Genomic DNA, 22892 nt, shown 5'->3' with positions numbered 1-22892 from the left:
TTTATACTCTGCAATCTGAGGATTAGCAATGCTAACAAGTACATGTAAAATCCCATAGAGAATGCTAATGATCGCGTTGTGAATATTTTTGTACAGTTTCTTACTGAACTAAGTAACTCAATGCTACACAGTTTGCTGCACAAAACAAATATTAGCCAGCGAGGCTCTTGATCCAGGAGTCACTCTAGAGTAGAGAGGGAGGAAAGGGGGAAAGGTATTTATGGGGTTATAAACCTCACCTACAGGCCAACGTCTTGGCAGAGATTAGACTTTCTGGGTAAGTCTCTTAAGAACATTCCACACCTGGATTGTGCAAGATTTGCCCATTATTAAAAAAATATATAATCTTCAAGCTCTGTCAAATTTGGTTGTTGATCATTGCTAGTCCACCATTTTTCAGGTCTTGCGATGGATTTTCCAAGTAAATTTAAGTCTCAACTATAACTCAGGAACATTCACTGTCTTCTTGGTGAGTAACTCAGTGTAAATGTGGCTTTGTTTTAGGTTATTGTCCTGCTGAAATGTTCATTCATTTCCCAGTGTCTGGTGGAAAGCAGACTGAACAAGGTTTTCCTCTAGGATTTTGCCTGTGCTTAGCTCCATTCATTAGATTTTTTTTTATCCTGAAAATCTCCCTTGTCCTTAACAATTACAGCATACCCATAACATGATGAAAATACGGAGAGTGGCGCTCAGTAATGTGTTGTATTTTCCACAAACATAACACTTTGTATTTCGGACAGTTAATGGCTTTGCCACATTTTTGGGGGGCAGTATTACTTTAGTGCCTTGTTGCAAACAGGATGCATATTTTGGATTATTTGTATTCTGTACCAACTTCCTCCTTTATGTTGATCCATCCTCCGTATTCTCCTATCACAGCCATTAAACTCCTTCCACTGTGGGAAATGAAGTAGGAAGGCTGCCTGTATCTACAGTGCCTTCGGAACGTTTTCAGACCCATCCACAATACTTATGTAAATCTGATATTGCAGTTTTTTTTATTTGTAATACATTTGCAAAAATGTATAAAACCCTGTTTTTGCTTTGTCATTATGGGGTGTAGATTGAGGGGAGGAGGCAATGACGATTTAATTCATTTTAGAATAAGGCAGTAACGTAACAATGTGGAAAAAGTTATTTCCGAAGGCACTGTATGTGTCTTATATACTTAATGTTGTCAAAGGATACTATTAATAAGTCTCTGTTTCCCCTGTGCAGGTGTGCTGTGACCATGCGTTGCCTGGCGGCCCGGGTCAACTACAAGACCCTGATCGTCATCTGCGCACTCTTCACCCTCCTCACCATGCTTCTGTGGAACCGCTGCTCCAGCGACACCGCCCTGCGCTTCCTCCCGCGGGCCCCGCCGCCACCCCCCAGCGCCAAGGTGGGCGACGCCAGCATTAGCAGCCAGCAGCAGCCCCCGGAGCCGCCGCCCATAGTAGGCGGAGCTGCCGGCATCAAGTACGAAGAGATGGACTGCCTGATTAACGACGACGTCACGATAAAGGGTCGGCGGGACGGTGCTGAAGTGTACTTTCCTTTCAGCTGGCTGGAGAAGTACTTTGAGGTGTACGGCAAGGTGGTGCAGTACGACGGTTACGAGCGATTTGAGTTCCAGCACAGCTACTCCAAGGTGTACGCGCAGCGCGAGCCCTACCACCCGGACGGCGTCTTCATGTCCTTCGAGGCATACAACGTGGAGGTGCGCGACCGCGTCAAGTGCATCAGTGGAGTGGAAGGTGAGTCGAATCCCTTGAGGCGCCAACATTGATCCGTGACACCGTCCACGAGAAAAGGCATTTTATTGCAGCCAACCACATTACAACCGTTATTTTGATTCACCTGACGCACAGGAAATCAGAGCTAGTCTATCAATCCTTTAATCGCCTTAATTACTACTTATTGATCAATACCATCACGAATGTATGGCCTTCTAAAATCTTATTTGTTTTTCTCCAAATGTAGTTTTCTTTTGTTTTTGTTTTTTCAAGGTTTCTGTAATTCCCAAACTTAAAAAATATAGAAGAATAACAAAATTTGATCTTTTTTTTTGATTTTGGGTTGTAGTATGAACCAATAAGAGACTGTTTGGTTAGCGATGTTTGTGTAGCGCTCTTGTGGTTGGAGAGTTTGCAGAGCAAATGGCCACTGGATTGATGCAAATGGTCATGATCTCATTCTGCCAGGTAGCCATAGGCTACTTTGGTAGACATTTTAAATGGGAAGGTTTTTGGGAAAGCCTTTCCATCTAACAGAAGATAGTTATAATTAGCATCATCGCTAACGGCTACACAATGTGCAGACATACACTCGCGCCGCAGACACGGGCATTCCTCGCGCCGCAGACACGGGCATTCCTCGCGCCGCAGACACGGGCATTCCTCGCGCCGCAGACACGGGCATTCCTCACCGCTTCATAAAGTTGCAGGAAAATACGAATCACTGATGCATTCTGTTCTAGTCTTGTCTTTGGCAAATTAATGTGTTTTCTACTAAGTTCAATACATTTTTGAATATTGTTGAATTCCATTTTAATATCTGGATTCCGTGATTCCGTCCTCATTCTCCGCAATGTGGATTTCATAGGGCCCTGTGAATGGTCCCACCACAAGACCAGGATTGGAAAAATTCTGTGAATAGTCAAATGTTAAAAAAAAAAAAAAAAAAGTAAAGTAGCCCAACATTCATTGCCTTTGTCCTCAACTCCATAAACAGGGACCAGGAAAGGAACCACTAAGCTCTATCACACACTAGTTTATACATGGCATGTCAGGACCAGCACTTAGTGGTTGTGTGCAAAGCAGTCTGAACGGACCCGTCTTAAAGGACAGTGTCCGTACGAGTTTAAGAGCCATTTAGCTGCACCGTCCGTAGGAGAATTTCCAGGAAACCAGGCTTGAGTAATCCACCTCTGGCCCCTTGTGAATAATGCACCATCAATTGAGTTGCATTAAGCAAATGAAACTGGGATTTGATCGGGCAGATCACGAAAAACCTGATTGTGGCAACTTAATGGAGCACTATTTTGTGCTTGTACCGATACGCCGGGGTCTCCTGTTTCACAACGTGGAGATGGACTATTGGTAGACATTGGAGTGTGAGGGTCTCCATGTGTGGGTACCCGTGGTTTTAATCTCTGATCAGATATCTGTGTGGTGAGGATGTTGCTTATTTTCTGTGTGAGTGTTTGACACCTACAGCACCCGATGTCACAAGAAGGCCAAAAAGATCATCGACATCAACCACCCGAGCCACGGCCTATTCACCCTACTATCATCCAGAAAGAGATGTCAGTACAGGTGCCTCAAAGCTTGGACCGAGAGACTGGAAAAACAGCTTCTATCTCAAGGCCATCAGACTGTTAAATAGCCATCACAAGCCGGCCTCCACCCAGTACCCTGCCCTGAACTAACTCACTAGCCGGCTACCACCCGGTTACTCAAACCTACACCTTAGAGACTGCTGCCCTATGTACATAGACATGGAATCACTGGTCACTTTAATAATGTTTACATACTGTTTTACCCATTTCATAAGTTTATACTGTATTCTAGTCAATACCATCTATTCTACTGTTGCTGTATATATAACATCCTGGAGTCGCCTCTTCACTGTTGACGTCGAGACTGGTGTTTTGTTGAGGACTTGTGAGGCTTCGGTTTCTCAAACTAGACACTAATGTACTCTTGCTCAGTTGTACACCGGGGCCTCCCACTCCTCTTTCTATTCTGGTTAGAGTTTGCGCTGTTCTGTGAAGGGAGTAGTACACAGCGTTGTATGGGATCTTCAGTTTCTTGGCAATTTCTCGCATGGAATAGCCTTCATTTCTCAGAACAAGAATAGACTGACGAGTTTCAGAAGAATGATCTTTTTCTGGCCATTTTGAGCCTGTAATCGAACCCACAAATGCTGATTCTCCAGATTCTCAGCTAGTCTGAAGAAGGCCAGTTTTATTGCTTCTTTAATCAACAAAACAGTTTTCAGTGGTGCTAACATAATTGCAAAAGGGTTTTCTAATTATCAATTAGCCTTTTTTTAAATGATCAAGTTGGATTAGCTAACACAACATGCCACAATGTCTACACTGTATTTCTGATCAATTCGATGGTATTTTAATGGACAAAAGTACATTTTTTTCTTTCAAAAACAAGGACATTTCTAAGTTCAAAATCAACATTCGGTATCTGGTGTGGCCACCAGCTGCATTAAGTACTGCAGTGCATCTCCTCCCCATGGACTGAACCAGATTTGCAAGTTCTTGTTGTGAGATGTTACCCCACTCTTGCACCAAGGCACTTGCAAGTTCCCGGACATTTCTGGGGGGGAATGGCCATAGACCTCACCTGCAGATCCAACAGGTCCCAGACGTGCTCAATGGGATTGAGATCCGGGCTCTAAACTGGCCATGGCTGGACACTGACATTCCTGTCTTGCAGGAAATCACACACATAACGAGCAGTATTGTCGTGCTTGAGGTTAATGTCAGGATGAGCCTGCAGGAAGGGTACCACATGAGGAAGAAGGATGTCTTCCTTGTAACGCACAGCGTTGATTTCCTGCAATGACAGCAAGCTCAGTCCGATGATGCTGTGACACACCGCCCCAGACCATGACGGACCCTCCACCTCCAAATCGATCCCGCTCCTCGGTGTAACGCTCATTCCTTTGTTGATAAACGCAAATCCGACCATCGCTCCTGGTGAGACAAAACAGCGACTTGTCAGTGAAGAGCACTTTTTGCCAGTCCTGTCTGGTCCAGCGACGGTGGGTTTGTACCCATATGCGACGTTGTTGCCGGTAATGTCTGGTGAGGACCTTCCTTACAACAGGCCTACAGGCCCTCAGTCCAGCCTCTCTCAGCCTATTGCGGACAGTCTGAGCACTGATGGAGGGATTGTGCGTTCCTGGTGTAACTCGGGCAGTTGTTGCCATCATGTACCTGTCCCATGTTACATGTGGTCTGCCACTGCGAGGACGATCAGCTGTCAGTCCTGTCTCTCTGTTGCGCTGTCTTAGGCGTCTCACAGTACGGACATTGCAATTTATTTCCCTGGCCACATCTGAAGTCCTCATGCCTCCTTGCAGCATGCCTAAGGCCCTGGGCATCTTTCTTTGTGTTTTTCCAGAGTCAGTAGAAAGGCCTCTTTAGTGTCCTAAGTTTTCATAACTGTGACATTAATTGCCTACCGTCAGTAAGCTGTTAGTGTCTTAACGACCGTTCTACAGGTGCATGTTCATTAATTGTTTATGGTTGATTTGAACAAGCATGGGTAAGTGTTTATACCCTTTACAATTGTTAGATTTGTTGCTTTCCAATCATCATTGGCTCATTGGTGAAATTAGCATTTTGACTATCTTTAAATAATTAAAAAATCTTTAGTAATGCAATTGCAGACAGAAGTTGACAAACAGCACCATAGCACGAATGTTGCTGAGTAAATTCTGCGTCAAACACAAGATTACAAGGTATTTTATTAAACCGAAGCCCCGCCTTAGTGATGTCACTGACTACGTCATTACCTTTTTACTCCTGAGACCAAAACCCTGCTTCCATAGCTATACACACAGAGTTTCAGTGTTTATCTAAAAGCCCCCCTCCCCAAAGCTGATTTATTGTGGAATGTCTGCTGAGTAGTCTCTTATCTTCCACACTCCCTGCAGAGTTCTGTCTCAGTCACACATTATAAGAGAGAGAAAGCGCACACAACTGTGGAACAATTTTAAATCTATAAAGAATATATATTTTGTTAATCTGTAGTCTAGGACCCTATAAAGGTAAGAAGGGAGGGGTCTTATAACCCCTCTTCTATTAATATAACATGAGCATAATCAATTATTCTAATACATCAAACATTTGTAAAGTCCCAAATCATGACCCCTAGGTGGATCCGGACACATGAAGATCTGGGAAGTTATTTTTACGAATTATCTTTGAAAGGCAGGGTTCTGAAAATGGGACGTTTCTTTTTTTGCTGAGTTTGTGTGTGTGTCTCTCACACGCACTCTGACATTGCTCGTCCTAATGTTTATATATTTCTTAATTCCATTCTTTTACTTTTAGAGCTGTGTATATTTTTGTGAATTGTTAGATATTAATGCACTGCTGTACCTAGGAACACAAACCTTTCACTACACCCGCAATAACATCTGGTAAATATGTGTATGTGACCAATAACATTTTGATTTGTGTGTTTTATTTGTCTATCTTGTGGGTTGTGAAGTATGCTTCGTGTTGGTGTGTGGGTGTGAATATGTCGGCTATAACACACGACTTAAAAGAGCAGTCTCTCAGAAGCTCACACACATTGTCTGCCTTTGTCCTCGAGTGCTCCACTTACTGAGCCGGAGTGTAACCAAGCGTCTTTCTACCTCTGTGTGTTGGTCCCTGTCCTTACTGCTCTGCCAGTCCACTTTCATTTATCTTCTCTGTTTAAACAAGAAATTCTCCCCAAGGATGGCCTTGGGTTTTTGTTCTGCCGTGACTACAGCACAATGGCGTGAGCAGTTCCCCCCCCTCATCTAGCAGTACGTCTCCTCTGCATCTCTCACTCTCTCGTTCTCTCTCTCGTTCTTGTGCTGTCTCTTGTTCTCACTCTCTCCTTACTGGAAGTCACAGCGAATACTGCTAAGTGTGGAAGGAGAGAACATCTCTCATGTTCCTTCCATTTCTCTCCTTGTTATTACTCTCCTTTCTGATGCCTCTCACTCTCCTCTCTCGCTCTCTCTCTCTCGCTCTCTTGCTCTCTAGGTGTTCATTTCATCATATGCCACTTCTACTTTCTTGGCTTAGTCAAATTCTGACCGTAAATGCATATTACAGGCAGGCGTCATGCTATGAGTCATATTATTCTACATGGTATTTATGGTCATTGCATGGTAGCTGCCATGTTGTTGCCTAACAAGTACTATTTAGTGCTCTATGGATGTTGTACCATTTTAGTACCCTGTAACATGAATGAAACAGAAGGTGGATTTGACTAGAACAGAAAATCATGATGAAGAGCCATTGAGATGAATCCGGTATAAACACAGACAGTTTTCTGCCCTTCCACAATGTTTTAACTCAGGCAAGGCTTGATAACAACTGGCTTTTCTTAGGGAAATCAGGAGAATCCAGTGAAGTGTGTGTGTGTGTTATGGCTAAATATTTTTTTTATTTGTTCTGTGCTGATGTGATTTCAGGCTTGATTAACAAGACAGATCCCATTTACCAACGGCATGTAAGACGTGCATCACCTGCCCCTCCACCTAAATGCATTTTATTTTTTTACTGCAAACATAATCATACTTGATTTTGTTTGTAAAGCCAATTAAGAAGGCATTGGAACTCTAGCTTGGAGGCCTTGTTAGCATTGCAATCAACAACGAATGATGCTAGCTTTAAGAGAATGAGAGCTGGGCCAGCTAGTCTTCTATAATGAGAACTGGGCCAGCTAGTCTTCTATAATGAGAACTGGGCCAGCTAGTCTTCTATATAATGAGCCAGCTAGTCTTCTATAATGAGAGCTGGGCCAGCTAGTCTTCTATAATGAGAACTGGGCCAGCTAGTCTTCTATAATGAGAACTGGGCCAGCTAGTCTTCTATAATGAGAACTGGGCCAGCTAACCTGCTATAATGAGAACTGGGCCAGCTATCCTGCTATAATGAGAGTCCGGCCTTAACTAAAGTCATTATTGATAGGCACCTCTTGTTAAAAGGAAAGCCCCCAGAAATCAATAGCCCATTTCAGAAAGCTCTGGCTCCAAACCACATTATCATCATGCTGGACCCTTCCCAATGCTAGTTGGTAAAGTGGCCTTGTATACTTGAGGGGGAGTTGTCTAATAGATATTCATTATCTTTTGACAGCCCATCGTCAACATGTAGGGTCTTACTGGCATCCTAATGCAGCCGAGATGTAGCCTTTCTGTACTTTCTTAGTTATTTAATTGAACCTCTTATTTAACCAGGCAAGTCAGTTAAGAACAAATTCTTATTTACAATGACGGCCTACCCATCAAACCCGGACGACGCTGGGCCAATTGTGCGCCGCCCTATGGGAGTCCCAATCACGTCCGGATGTGATGGAGCCTGGAACACAGCAACAAGGCCTGCTTTAAAGGTGATGCACACATCACTGTGACTAAACAAGCAATGTGTAGGGAATCATTGTACCATCTAATCCACTTTGAAATATATTTTCAATAACCAAAAATATAGTATTTTCAGCTGTTTGAAGCCTGTGTACAAAACCCAAAGTAAAAGGTGGAGAAACTTGAACTTAAGCTTGTTAAACTTTCAATGAGAATGACAGATCTATAACTCTGTCAACCAAAAAGTTAACACTACAGTAACAAGACTGATTGTGTTAGAGCCAGACAGAGCGGGGGGGGGGTGTATACATGTGCCTGAAGTGATAAACATTTGTGGTGTGCTCTCACTACCTGCTGACCATTGTGTAATTATTCAAATGACCAACATTAAAATGTGAAACCTTGTAACTTCTTTTGAATGATAAAAATAAGCCACTGACCGGAAACAATCATCTCAGGAACAGTCATAGGAATTTACTGTAGCAGTTTGTAAATGAAAAAAGTCAATCCCCTGCAGATTTATTCGTTGCTGCGTCACTCTAGATTTGTTGCGTGGCTGAACTGCACCCTGTTGTTGGGTCCAGCTGGGTAGTAAATGCTGCTACCTTCACCCAACAGTGTTCTGCACCACAGGTGTGGAGGGCTGCATTTCACTGGGGCGGAAAATGGGTCAGTCAGGAGCTGAGCAGAATCCATTTGTGGTACTGTATGAAGCTGGAGGGAGCTAACTTATTCTCTCTCACCCATTTCCTGTAGACGAGGAGAGACGGGCACTCTCTCACACCTCAACTGCAACTTTGCATCTTATAAAGGGGTGAATATATCACTCCATTAATTAGGTCGTCACAGCTAGAGGGACCCGAGGGCTCAGCCGTAAGGTTTTGGGAGCGTTTCTACCCGATGCGCCCTGGTATCCATGGAGAAGTTATTTAGCGAAGGCCCCTTGGAGCATAATGCATTAAACATGGGTCTCCTTTCATCTCTGTCCCTACTTTAACCCTGCCTAATCACTCTGGGACCAACTCAAAGCTTTCCCCATCCACTGAGAGACTCCTCCACAACAGACTTGGTCAGAGTGGAGATGTCAAGTGGACTCATTTGTTTACATTTCGTGTTCAAAAGGCAACTCTTTGACGTATAAATGCAATTCACGGAACAATAAGTGGTTTATTTTGACGTGATGTCATGTCCTCTTTATGCGTTGCGTTTCTATATTAGAAGGGAGGCGTAGGCATACAGTTTTTTACTTATTAGAATGTATATCAGCAGTGTTTTCTGTCAGTACATGGAAAAAGTAGCCAGCCAGAGAGTTCCAGTCTGGGGGGGGGCATACCCCCCAGGTATTTTTGTTTTGCAGAACAAGCTCTATTTTGGTGGCCCCTGGTACATTCTGTCTATATTCCATCTGAAATACACAGCTAAATGATTGAATACGGTAATGACTTTACCTCCCAGATTGGTCAAATTAGTTGTTGTATTAAGCAGAGACGCATGACTTAACAATGAACATTTCTTAAAATGGATGAATTCAGCGTGCTAGTAGTTTTGGATTTTGCCATAGGGTGGATTTTGCCATAGGGTGGATTTTGCCATAGGGTGGATTTTGCCATAGGGTGGATTTTGCCATAGGGTGTCTGCAAATGTTTGCAGTTTTATATGATAACTGATGATCAATGGGCCACACCCCGGGCAGTAATTCGACCATGCTAGTTAGTCTAGCGGCCAGCATTTCGATATTGCGCCTATTTTTCAATGTTTCTTGTGTGAAATTGGTCCGTGGGTCTAGAAAAGGGGGGTGGCCCGCAGGAATGTTTTTAACATTAAGTAGGTCTTGAGGTTAGTCATATTTAGTTTTACTGCAACATGAATTGTCACAATGATGTTTGTTCTTCAAGTAATGTATTTGATTGGCTCTGCTGCTTTGGACACTTTTAGGGTAAGGAAACCAATGTAATTTTGTATTTTGGGTGAACTATCCCTTTAACAGGTATGTCAAACTCGTTCCGGTTTTTTTGCTCCTCCCTTGAGCTTGATTGATGAATTAAGGTCACTAATTTAGTAAGGAACTCCTCACAGCTGGTTGTCTAGGGCTTAATTGAAAGCAAAAAGCAACAACCTGCAGACACAAGGCCCTCCATGGAATGAGTTTGACACCCCTGCTTTAACAGTTTGGCCTGTCAATCAATCACTGTGGGTGGGATTGTCAAGGGAGGGGGCAGGATGTTTGAGTCAGTTCATAGGGTTTCAGACCTGTCAATCAATCTCGGTGGGTAGGACTTTGAGGGAAAGCGGTAGATTAGTCATCTTGTCAGAAACGAGTGTAGTCTACTCTTTTAATTTAGTTTTATTGTGGAAAAAACAAGAGAAAAATGATGTCATGTGAACATGGATTCCTGTTGAGAAACAATATAGAATTGCAGGGAAAATGGGTTTAAAATAACATTTAAAAACATAAGGGGAGGACACCCAGACTCCCCGCCAGTTTGTGCACCCCCCACTTTTATACAAAGTCAGGTGCTTATGAAAAGACCTACAAGTGTGATTTGAAGAATGTGAAGCAGGTGTTTAACATGTGCTTTGATACACAGAAAGCCGCAGTTGACGACTCGATTGTGGACACTAATCAAATCAGTAGGCCTATATCAATATTTTGAATAACACCATACCAAGTACCATGACATTAGCTTTTATAACCTTCAATCTGTTTTATTAGATCATATTTATCATATATATTTATTGTTCCTGCAGTGAGGATTCAACATCTTCACTGAATGTTTTCATCATTTATCTGCAGTAGTAGCCTACCAGTATTCAAATTAGAGAGCTGGTTTACTTGTCCCGATTCGATACCATGGAATTATAAATATCAAAGTATGGTTTATAAATGGCAAAGGGATCTAGAAGATTGACTTTATTCAATCAGTTCGACACCTTTTATAAACTGTTCAATACTTGCTGTTTGGTCGTCAATCCAAGCACAGTAAGTAGTCTATGGGCCGGGACTCTATGGCTGGCTATAGTAGGCCTATGGAACACGCAGAAGAAAATAAATGAATATGCCACAAAACAATAATTAAGTGGATTTGAACTCATCGTTACCACTTCCATTAATGTACATTGGAAGTGTAAATTCACTCACAGGAGACGTTGAAGAGTACCTCGCTACTGTAGCCAACCAGAGCGCACAAAGATCACACGGGTACTGAGTGGTGGGACAGACAGCAGACTGACATTCCAGCAGTGTCCCTGTCATCTCTGGCTTTGTGACTGACAGGCGCCTGTCCTATAAATAGATCACTAGAAGATTCATGTCGTTCATTCGAGTGAGAGAAGGCTCTACTGACTTTTCTGACTAGCGAATTTAAACTTTTAAATGAAAAGAAGCCTAGTTAATTAATGAAGTGGAAAAAGTAGCCGGCTGACAAAGCAGTTTATCGGCTATTTCTCCGATGGTCGGAGCTTATGGAAAACTCTTATCAGGTGACGGAGTTGCTGCTGAAGTTGAGTCTTTAGGAATGAAGTTCTAGCAGGGTGCATGTCATTACTGGAGAGAGAAGCTTCTCTCCTCAACCCATAGAGCTTTTCTTTATCACTTTCTAGTCTCTTGTGTTCTCACGGTCTTTCTCTTCCCCCAGTGTCACTCTCTCACTCTCTCACTCTCTCACTCTCTCACTCTCTCACTCTCTCACTCACTCACTCACTCACTCACTCACTCACTCACTCACTCACTCACTCCACTCACTCACTCACTCACTCACTCACTCACTCACTCACTCACTCACTCACTCCACTCACTCACCACTCACTCCCTCACTCACTCACTCACCTCTAATGATGTCTATGAATCTCTTCATCCAGAGGAGAGGAGTGAGTGTGTGGGAGGGCTCAGGACTCTCTGAATAGAATCTAGGCCAGACACTGTCGCCAAACCTAAGACTTAATTTAACTCCTGCAGTGTGTAGAAATCCCATGCCATGGTGCTTAGAGCTGCTGCTGCCACGCGGCCCAAGTGTAAATGAAGTTTTAAGTGAGAATGGCTTGCGTCATCTTTAAAGTCAACATAGCTCAGGAAGATCTAAGCAATAGTCAAACCATTATAAGCCATTTTCACACCAAAAATGATCTATTTTCTTTGGAGAGTCTTCATGCGCCAGGTATCCTTTCAACATCAGACATGTCTCTTCTTTACTCAGCAGCCCCTGAGAAATAATGGATGTGCACGCTGAGTGTTTGTGTGAGATAGGTGGAGGGCGACCTGGCAACTGACTAGGTTTTGTATGGAGAACTGAAGGCAGACTAATGAATACTGAACACTATGCTCCCAAATTCATGAAACGTCACAACCTCAACTATTCCATTATTAATAATCCTGAACTCTGCCGTCCTTTTGTCTGGTCTTGCCGGTTTATACTTGATACTTAACGGTCTTTCTCTCCTCATCTCTTGTCCTTAATCTGCTCTGAGGACAGCGGAAGGCAATATGGTGGATCCCTCTTTTTTTTTTTTACATTGGGTGCAGATGAAGGAAAGGAGATATGAGGAAGCTTCTTTAAACTTTTGACACCCATTGGTCCAGTGTTTGTTGCACAGGAAAAAACAATGCAAACTGATTCACACCCCCCCATTGCTTAATGCAGAATAATCACCCCCACCACCACCAAAACACTATGGGCTAGCCTAACGCTAGCCGCAAATGTGATTGTCATGCTGTCTCTGTCATGAGCTCTTTAGGTAAACTATCTATTCATCAGGGTGCCACCCGCCAGGCAGCCCAGGCTATTTCTAGTGGGACGAGGAGGCTAGCCCCTGGGTACCTGACGTTGGAAATAGATTAGCTTGAATCTTGTCTGTCTCTCTGATCACTTAATGTGGCCATTTTTCTTTCTCTCTGTGTGCTTGCCGATTTCTCCATCTTTGTTTCTAAAATAGGCCGCGTCTTGCTTCACTTTGTCCCCCCCCTCCCTCTCTGCATTGCTCTCCCTTCTCTTTATAGGACTCTCTCCTTTTCTATCTTTGTCCTTCCAGCTATGTAGCTCAGCTCTGTCTGCCGCCGCGCCCCGTCTGCCGCCGCGCCCCGTCTGCCGCCACAACTCGGTGAAACATAAGATATTACAGTTCTTAACTTCATTGGGACAAGGGGAAGTATTTTCACGTCCGGATGAAAAGCGGGCCCAAAGTAAACCGCCTGTTTCTCAGGCCCAGAAGCTAGGATATGTATATAATTGGTAGATTTAGATAAACATTCTAAAGTTTCTAAAACGTTAAAATGATGTCTGTGAGTATAACAGAACTTATTTGGCAGGTGAAACCCGAGGACAAACCATCCAGAAAAGAAAATTGTGGTCACTGTTTTCAATTAGTTTTCTATGGGGAACTATATTTATGAGGAACCTGGTTGCAGTTCCTATGGCTTCCACTAGATGTCAACAGTCTTTAGAAATTGGTTGATGTTTTTCTTTTGAGAAATGAAGAAGTAGGGCTGTTATTTGAGTGTCAAGCCAAGTGGACTCTTCTGTTTAGTGCACGTGACCAGGAGTTCGTTCCACGTTTTTATCCGCTATTGAACACAGTATATTCCGTCTATTTTATCGACTATTTACGTTTTAGGATATCTAAGGTTGGATTAGGAACATTGTTTGGACCAAGTTTACAGGTAACTTATTAGATACTTTGTAGTCATGTTGGGCGAGTTGGAACCGGTGTATTTCTGAATCAAACGCACCAAATAAATGGACATAAAAAGGAGGGGATATAAATAAGTACCATTTGTGATGTTTCTGGGACCCTTTGGAGTGCCAACAGAAGAAGATCTTCAAAGGTAAGGCATTTTCTATATCGCTATTTCTGACTTTTGTGTCGCACCTGCCTGGTTGAAATATGTTTTTCATTTGTTGTATGCGGGGCGCTGTCGTCAGATAATCGCATGGTTTGCTTTCGCCGTAAAGCCTTTTTGAAATCTGACATGGTGGCTGGATTAACAACAAGTTAAGCTTTATTTTGATGTATTACACTTGTGATTTTATGAAAGTTAAATAATTATAGTAATTAGAATTTTGCGCTAGCGTCCCACTGATCCGAAAGAAGTTCATGTACCATTGGTAGGATAATCATAATCGTAGGTTTTATTTTCCAATGATTGCATGTTAGCTAGTAGAATTGATGGCAGTGGGCGTTTACTCTCTCGCCTACGGATTCTCAGAAGGCAGCCTGATCTGCGTCCTTTCCCTCTGTCTTTTCTTCACCCAAATGACTGGGATCTGGGCCTGTTCCCGGAGAGCAGTATATCTTTCTCGTCTTACTCTTTTAAAGAAAAGATTATTCCAGTTCGTGGTGTGTAATCCCAGTTCTGATGTCCAGAAGTAATTTTTGGTCATAAGAGACGGTAGCAGCAACATTATGTACAAAATAAGTTACAAACAACGCAAAAAAACTAACAAAATAGCACAACAGCAACTAATTGCAACTGATATCGAAATGATATCACACAGTGTATCAAGAATGAAGTGTCTCTGAAAACAAGACAGTAATTATTCAGTGGCGTCCTGGGTACTTTAAAAACAGGTGATGTCACTGCTTTGTGATGCTAGTGCCTCAACTGACCATGTTTTCATGTGTAATCACTGTTTCATTATGTAACCTCTCTCCCTGTCCCCCAGGCGTGCCCCTCTCCACCCAGTGGGGTCCCCAGGGTTACTTCTATGCCATCCAGATCGCCCAGTACGGCCTGAGCCACTACAGCAAGAACCTGACGGAGCGGCCACCCCATGTGGAGCTGTACGACGCGGCTGAGGAAAGGACAACCGCGCGGCCTCACCCAGCGGGCCTGGGCCCGGTCCCCAAGGGCTGCAGCCTCACACGGCTCCACGACAAGGGCCGTGCCACCGCTGTGCGCCAGTTCAGTGCCCCAGGTAGGAGGGCAGCAGCACATGTATTTCTGCCGTACGGGGAGGTAGATGGAAATAGAAACACACAAGAATATTATTCTATCTTTGTGGTGGACAGAATGCAGTGGTTGAAAATGAGGCTGGAATGTTCTGCTCTATTCAGTTCTGTCCTCACCTCAATCTCTGTAGAGCTTTCTTAGACCTTGATCATTATAACATCATCAACCTCTCCTTGATCGCTCTTTTGTCTTTCTCTTTCTCGCTCTCACCTTTGTCTGGCCATTTTTCTTCTCTGCTCCATCTTTTTTGAAGGCTCTCTCTACTCATCTTTCTTAGTCCCCATAGAATTGCGCAGGTTAATGTTTTTTTCCTCATGAATCTTGCTATTGAGGCAGCTCTGCACAGCCACAAAGTCATTATTTGAACCTTAACCCACTGCTAACCCAATTTTGACTTTTCAGCTGGCCAATCTAAAGGGAAGTTGCTCAGTTCTGCCTCCAGGACAAGACTCGTGACGTCAACCTACTAGAATGAACTCCCACAATCCCTCTCGCTCGCTTGCTCTCTCTCTCCCTCTCTCTCTCGCTCTCTCTCTTCCCCCCCCTTGGGTATCTGACAAGCGGATCAATGAGTTTCATTTGATTGGAAGCTTGTGGCCTACATATCCCATACAGAGCAGATTGTGGTCACTACTGTATGTCTCAGTCGTCAATGGCAGGGAGCGCCTGGATTCTGGGCGCTGATGCCCGTTCTTTTGTTGATCATCCTGTAATGCAGTTTTCCCCCTGCAGCAGATCGAACCCCATTAACATTAGCAGGGCCATTCTATAAGGAGACAGTGGGGTAATTGTTGTCACTAGCTAAGCTCCATATGGCTAGAGCTGTGGTCTATGAATGTGTGAGTGCTTGTGTGTTTCGATAGGCCTAAATAAGTGTGTGTGTGTTTTTGAGAGACTAAACAAGTCTGTGTGAGAGCACAATTGAGAACTTGGGTTTGTATTTGTGTGTGTGTTGTCATGAACCGACTCAAAGTGCGTAACAAAAAAGGAGACAACGTCGAGATAAGGAATAACAAAATATATTTATTTAACTAAAGTAAACTAAATATAATTAACAATGGTGTGTGTAGTCAGTAATCAGTAGTGTGAGTGGTTCAGTGCATAAATGTGATAATGAGGGGTGTTGAAAGGTGCCAACGCAAACAATCAAAAACAGCCACACTACTGATTACAAAATCTGTGTCTGCATGGAGAGAGTCTCCCCAATGAATGGGGAAGAGGTGCATTTATCCTATTTCACTGACGACCCTCCCGGCTCCGCCCACCGACATCCTATTAAGGAATAAAAGAGCAAAGTGAAATAAATCGGCAGACCGAGTGGGAGGGTCGTCAGTGTGTCACAATACCTGCATTTTAATTTGGATACCAGATTTAGTATCACAATGCTCGATACCAAAACGATACCACAGCAAAAACAGAAGGCATATTAGCCAAAGCCACAGAATTGCACTTGATCCAGACAGATGAACTCAGGTATTGCTCTGTTCAATTGCCGGGCATCTTTTGAGTTAAATACATTTGAAATGTTTTACGTCAGACTTCTTCAGATACAGCCAAGTATGAACCAGTTAAACAATCTAACTACATAACAACATCATGGTAATACCTTTTTTGAATGCTAAATCTCTATTGAAAAACTGGGTAAATCAAGATATAGCCTAGGCCTATGCACAATACAGGTGAATGCATATTCAATAGGAGTGTGTGCATGCGTTGAGTTATTCAGCTTGTTTTGGCTGATTTCATGGGGTACAGATGACAATCTGTTTCCCTTCCATGTGACACGTATGTTACTGTACTGATGAACAACATTTGCATAGAAGTAGCTTCTTTTATAACATTGCCACTGTCTCTTTAACTAGTAATGAAGTCGTTCACGAACCAAGAGGGGTCCGGCCTGTCGGAGCCCTCAATTCTCTGAGGCAATAAATCTTTGACAGAGAGAGAGACATGAGGGAAACCGATAAAGTGAATTAATTATGTTTTTGGTGGAAAGTTGGCCTACAAAGCTGGGAGCTACCGGTATCTTCTTGCATTGTAAAGTATTTTAGCCTGTATGGACATTGTTTTGCGAACAGTAATTAACAGTTTCAACTTTTCTACATGCCGTGTCACATTATTCAAATGTTAACTTCTGTGCAGCATGAGTGAGGAGCTAAAATAATGCAGCCCAGACTCCCAGTGAAGGCTAACAGTGAGTATGTGGAGCTAACATGATGCACCCCAGACTCCCAGTGCAGGCTAACAGTGAGTATGTGGAGCTAACATGATGCACCCCAGACTCCCAGTGCAGGCTAACAGTGAGTATGTGCAGCTAACATGATGCAGCCCAGACTCCCAGTGACTAACAGTGAGTATGTGGAGCTAACATGATGCACCCAGACTCCCAGTGCAGGCTAACAGTGAGTGAGTAACATGATGCACCCCAGACTAGTGAAGGCTATGAGTATGTGGAGCTAACATGATGCACCCCAGACTCCCAGTGCAGGCTAACAGTGAGTATGTGCAGCTAACATGATGCAGCCCAGACTCCCAGTGCAGGCTAACAGTGAGTAAGTATGTGGAGCTAACATGATGCAGCCCAGACTCCCAGTGCAGGCTAACAGTGAGTATGTGGAGCTAACATGATGCACCCCAGACTCCCAGTGCAGGCTAACAGTGAGTATGTGGAGCTAACATGATGCACCCCAGACTCTCAGTGCAGGCTAACAGTGAGTATGTGGAGCTAACATGATGCACCCCAGACTCTCAGTGAAGGCTAACAGTGAGTATGTGCAGCTAACATGATGCACCCCAGACTCCCAGTGCAGGCTAACAGTGAGTATGTGGAGCTAACATGATGCACCCCAGACTCTCAGTGCAGGCTAACAGTGAGTAAGTATGTGGAGCTAACATGATGCAGCCCAGACTCCCAGTGCAGGCTAACAGTGAGTATGTGGAGCTAACATGATGCAGCCCAGACTGCCAGTGCAGGCTAACTCCCAGTGCAGTATGTGGAGCTAACATGATGCACCCCAGACTCCCAGTGCAGGCTAACAGTGAGTATGTGGAGCTAACATGATGCACCCCAGACTCCCAGTGCAGGCTAACAGTGAGTATGTGGAGCTAACATGATGCAGCCCAGACTCCCAGTGCAGGCTAACAGTAACATGATGCAGCCCAGACTCCCAGTGCAGGCTAACAGTGAGTATGTGGAGCTAACATGATGCACCCCAGACTCCCAGTGCAGGCTAACAGTGAGTATGTGGAGCTAACATGATGCAGCCCAGACTCCCAGTGCAGGCTAACAGTGAGTATGTGGAGCTAACATGATGCAGCCCAGACTCCCAGTGCAGGCTAACAGTGAGTATGTGGAGCTAACATGATCTTCTGCTCTTCAAATTAAATTATTAACACACCCATAGTATAAAACAGCCTTTATTCTTGATGTCTTTGCTTGTTTAGTACATGGCCTCGCATGTGAATCCTTAAGGAGCTGGTGGGACTAAAGCTTAAAGTGTGAACGATGCTGAATGGGTGTAGACAAAAAGAGCTCTCCAGGAGGTGTACCAAAACATTCAAGACATTTTGTCAAAAGTGAGGTTACACGTTTATCAATTTTCAAAACAGAATTACTTTCCCATTGTTCTGTAGTGTATGATAATACCATTTTGTAGCTCTGAGTCTCTACTTTTATCCAATGTAATATATATATATATATATATATAGATCTCTCTCTCTGTGCAGAATACTTATTGACGAAATTACAACTTTTTATTAATTTGTAAATATTTCTAAAAACATAATTCCACTGACATTATGGGGTGCTGTGTGTAGATCCGTGACACACATTCTCAATTGAATCCATTTTAAAATCAGTCTAACTCAACATAATGTGGAAAAAGTCCAGGTGTGTGAATGAAGGCAATGTATGGATTAGTGCACCTGTGCTGCAGACAACCTAGCATAGTATCTCTCTCACCCCCGGTGATCAGCAGCATCAGACAACCTATAGCATAGTGTCTCTCTCACCCCCGGTGATCAGCAGCATCAGACAACCTAGCATAGTGTCTCTCTCACCCCCGGTGATCAGCAGCATCAGACAACCTAGCATAGTGTCTCTCTCACCCCCGGTGATCAGCAGCATCAGACAACCTAGCATAGTGTCTCTCTCACCCCCGGTGATCAGCAGCATCAGACAACCTAGCATAGTGTCTCTCTCAACCACGGTGATGAGCAGCAGCATCAGAGAGGAGATGGGATCTCGTCTGTATTCCCAGCCCATCATTTATTGATGGCAGAGTAATCACAGGGCCACAGTACAAATCCACTTACTCTCTGGGTTGCCTTAAGTAATGGATTTATGAGTGCATTAAAGAGCTGTAGAAACCTGGGGCCCTGCCTGCCAGCCTGACTGTCTCTCGGGTCTGTGCCTGCCTGACTGTCTCTTGGTCTGTGCCTCTCTGTTGGTCTGTGCCTGTCTCTGTCTTACTCTTGTTTTCTCTGACTGAGGGAGCCATCACTCTGCCTCTCCTTTTATCTCTTTCTTGTGTGTGCACACTCTCTCTTTCTGAAAGTTTAACAGTGCCTCCTCCTCTGAGTGTTTTCAGAGTGCTGTGGGGTGCAGACTTAGTAGGAGGGAGGGAGCCAGGCTTAGCCGCTGACAAGGGGCCTGAACAGTTTGGGATAAGTTCAGAAGATGATCTCTGTTTGGAAGGAAGTGGGTGTGTCTCTACATATACAGTACCAGTCAAAAGTTTGGACACCTACTTATTCCAGGGTTTTTATTTTTTACTATTCTTACTATTCTACATTGTAGAGTAATTGTGAAGACATCAGAACTATGAAATAACACATGGAGTCATGTAGTAACCAAAAAAGTGTTAAAACAAATCTAAATCTATTTTATATTTGAGATTCTTCAAAGCAGCCACCCTTTGCTGTGATGACAGCTTTGCACACTCTTGTGTGCAAAACCCTTAAATGAGTAGGTGTGTCAACTTTTGACTGGTACTGTACGTGTGTGTGTGTGTGAGGGATTCAACATTTCCTAGTAGTATTGTCAAACTGTGTGTTCCATGCTGGGCTGCTGCCTAAGGAAGTGTTGCAGTGCGAGATGTGGACTGAATCCAGACAATAAAACAGAGTTCAACAATATTCAAAAAATGTATTGAACTTATCAGTAGGGAACCAACTAAATGTATAAAAGTATGCATTCATTTGCCCAAGTTTATCATGAAATGAACAGAGTGATTCTTATTTCCTGCAACTTTCTGATGAGGCAAGGAGAATTCCTCCGTCTCAATGCTGTATGGACGGTGTGCGCCGCTATCACTGTGTAGCCGTTAGCTATGATGCTAATAAAAAATCTCCCGATAGATGGAAAGGCCGTCTCAAAAACATTCTGAATTAAATGTTAACTACAAAGTAGCCTCTGTTTACCTGACAGAATCATTTTTATTTACATCAATCCAGTGGGTATTAGTATTGTAAACTACCCACGTGTGACAATGCAAATGTGTGCTACAAAAACCTAGCTAAACAGCCTCTTGCTAGGTGCACACTGGAATTAAAGGGTGACTACACACTCACATTTAAAACATTTTCCCAGACCTCAAAAGTGGTCTTCTGATGTGGTTTAGTATGGTTGTTGACTTAGAATATCCCATTTTTAGATTGTTTTAATAAGTGTGATTTTTGAGAGCGAAAAACCTGAAAAACAATTAAGTGAAAAACAGAACCAATTACTGAATTTAGATTTTTTTTTTTACATATTTCTTTTTAGGGGTGTAATTAGGATATGGGCCAAGCAGCACCTTGGTCTATTTTCATTCTCTCCCCACTATGTCTCTCTTTCTCTCCCTACTATCTCTCTTCTCCTGTTCTCTTCCTTCTCTTCCCCCTCCCTCTCTTCCCCCCAAGTCACTTTCTCACATACATACTAACCAGGATCCCATAGGGGGGACTTTCTCTCAGAACCCATACATCTGTTGGAGGGGGGGGACGACTTTCTCTCAGAACCCATACATCTGTTGGAGGGGGGCCTTCTCAACGTTCTATTACAATGCAAGCCTACAGAAAGCTGTCCTTAGAATGACACGCTAGCTCTTTATGATGCCGCATGTTTAAGACAAACTGTCTTGGGTGTGATGGGCCTTTTTCTAAATGCAGCGCTTTGTTACAAAATAAATCCAACGTAACAATCTCCCTCACCCTGTTCTTAACCTTGAGAACAAACCCAAATACACACATTCTCATTAGTTCAGAGAACGATGGACCCTAGTGACTACCAGCACTGTGAAGAACTGTGAAACCATTAAACCCACCATGTTGTTTCTCCCTCCTGTCACTACAGAGAACTCTGAAGGTGTCTCCCTCCCCCTGGGCAACTCCAAGGACTTTATCATCTCCTTCGACCTCAAGTTCACCTCCAACGGAAGCGTGTCTGTGGTGCTGGAGACCACGGAGAAGGGCGCGCCCTTCATCATCCACTATGTCACCTCCGCTCAGCTCATCGCCTTCAGCGGCCGCGACATCACCTACGGCATCGGGCCCCGTGCCGCCTGGTCCACGGTCACCCGGGACCTGCTGACAGACCTGAGGAAGGGCGTGGGCCTGTCCAACACCAAGGCCGTCAAGGCCACCAAGGTTAGCACCTTCAGTTTTAATTGTGTTAGAGCAGGGCTCTCCAATCCCCAGTTGATTCAGTTTGTCAACCAGCTAATTATTAGAATCGGCTGCAGTAGATTAGGGGTGTAGTGAAAAATCCTACAGGAGGGTGGTTCTCCAGGAACAGGGTTGTCGTGAAAAACCTACATGATGGTGACTCTCCAGGAACAGGGTTGGAGTTAACCTACAGGAGGGTGGCTCTATAGGAACAGGGTTGGAGTTAAAACCTACAGCAGGGTAACTCTCCAGGAACAGGGTTGGCGTTAACCTACAGGAGGGTAGATCTCCAGGAACAGGGTTGGAGTTAAAACCTACAGGGGTAACTCTCCAGGAACAGGGTTGGCCTACAGGAGGGTAGATCTCCAGGAACAGGGTTGGCGTGAAAAACCTACAGGATGGTTCTCCAGGAACAGGGTTGGAGTTAACCTACAGGAGGGTAGCTCTCCAGGAACAGGGTTGGAGTTAAAACCTACAGCAGGGTAGCTCTCCAGGAACAGGGTTGGAGTTAAAACCTACAGGAGGGTAGATCTCCAGGAACAGGGTTGGAGTTAACCTCAGGAGGGTAACTTCAGGAACAGGGTTGGAGTTAAAGGAACAGGAGTTAAAACCTACAGGAGGGTAGATCTCCAGGAACAGGGTTGGCGTTAACCTACAGGAGGGTAGATCTCCAGGAACAGGGTTGGAGTTAACCTACAGGAGGGTAACTCTCCAGGAACAGGGTTGGAGTTAAAACCTACAGGAGGGTAGATCTCCAGGAACAGGGTTGGCGTTAACCTACAGGAGGGTAGATTTCCAGGAACAGGGTTGGAAAAACCTAGGAGGGTAGATCTCCAGGAACAGGGTTGGCTACAGGAGGGTAGATCTCCAGGAACAGGGTTGGAGTTAACCTACAGGAGGGTAACTTGGGTTGGAGTTAACCTGATCTCCAGGGTTGGAAAAACCTACAGGGGTAACTCTCCAGGAACAGGGTTGGAGTTAAAACCTACAGGAGGGTAGATCTCCAGGAACAGGGTTGGAGTTAAAACCTACAGGAGGGTAGATCTCCAGGGGGTTGGAGTTAACCTACAGGAGGGTAGACTCTCCAGGAACAGGGTTGGAGTTAAAACCTACAGCAGGGTAACTCTCCAGGAACAGGGTTGGAGTTAAAACCTACAGCAGGGTAACTCTCCAGGAACAGGGTTGGCGTTAAAACCTACAGGAGGGTAGATTTCCAGGAACAGGGTTG

The 22892-nt window shown here is 44.1% G+C and overlaps 1 protein-coding gene across 1 annotated transcript in view; it reads left to right on the top strand.

Moving 5' to 3' along the window:
- LOC121845510 (D-glucuronyl C5-epimerase B-like) overlaps positions 1-22892 on the top strand; it is a 32447-nt gene that overhangs the window by 7100 nt on the left and 2455 nt on the right. Inside the window, exons 2-4 of the mRNA XM_042317016.1 lie at positions 1222-1742; positions 14733-14984; positions 21354-21646. Coding sequence (XP_042172950.1) covers positions 1235-1742; positions 14733-14984; positions 21354-21646 — 1053 coding nt within the window. The 5' untranslated portion in view covers positions 1222-1234. The remainder of the gene's footprint in view (positions 1-1221; positions 1743-14732; positions 14985-21353; positions 21647-22892) is intronic.

Source organism: Oncorhynchus tshawytscha, unplaced genomic scaffold (genome assembly GCF_018296145.1).
Source record: "Oncorhynchus tshawytscha isolate Ot180627B unplaced genomic scaffold, Otsh_v2.0 Un_contig_3847_pilon_pilon, whole genome shotgun sequence".
NCBI lineage: Eukaryota > Metazoa > Chordata > Actinopteri > Salmoniformes > Salmonidae > Oncorhynchus > Oncorhynchus tshawytscha.
Note: the sequence above shows the minus strand (reverse complement) of the source record. Positions and strands in the feature narration are given on the sequence as shown.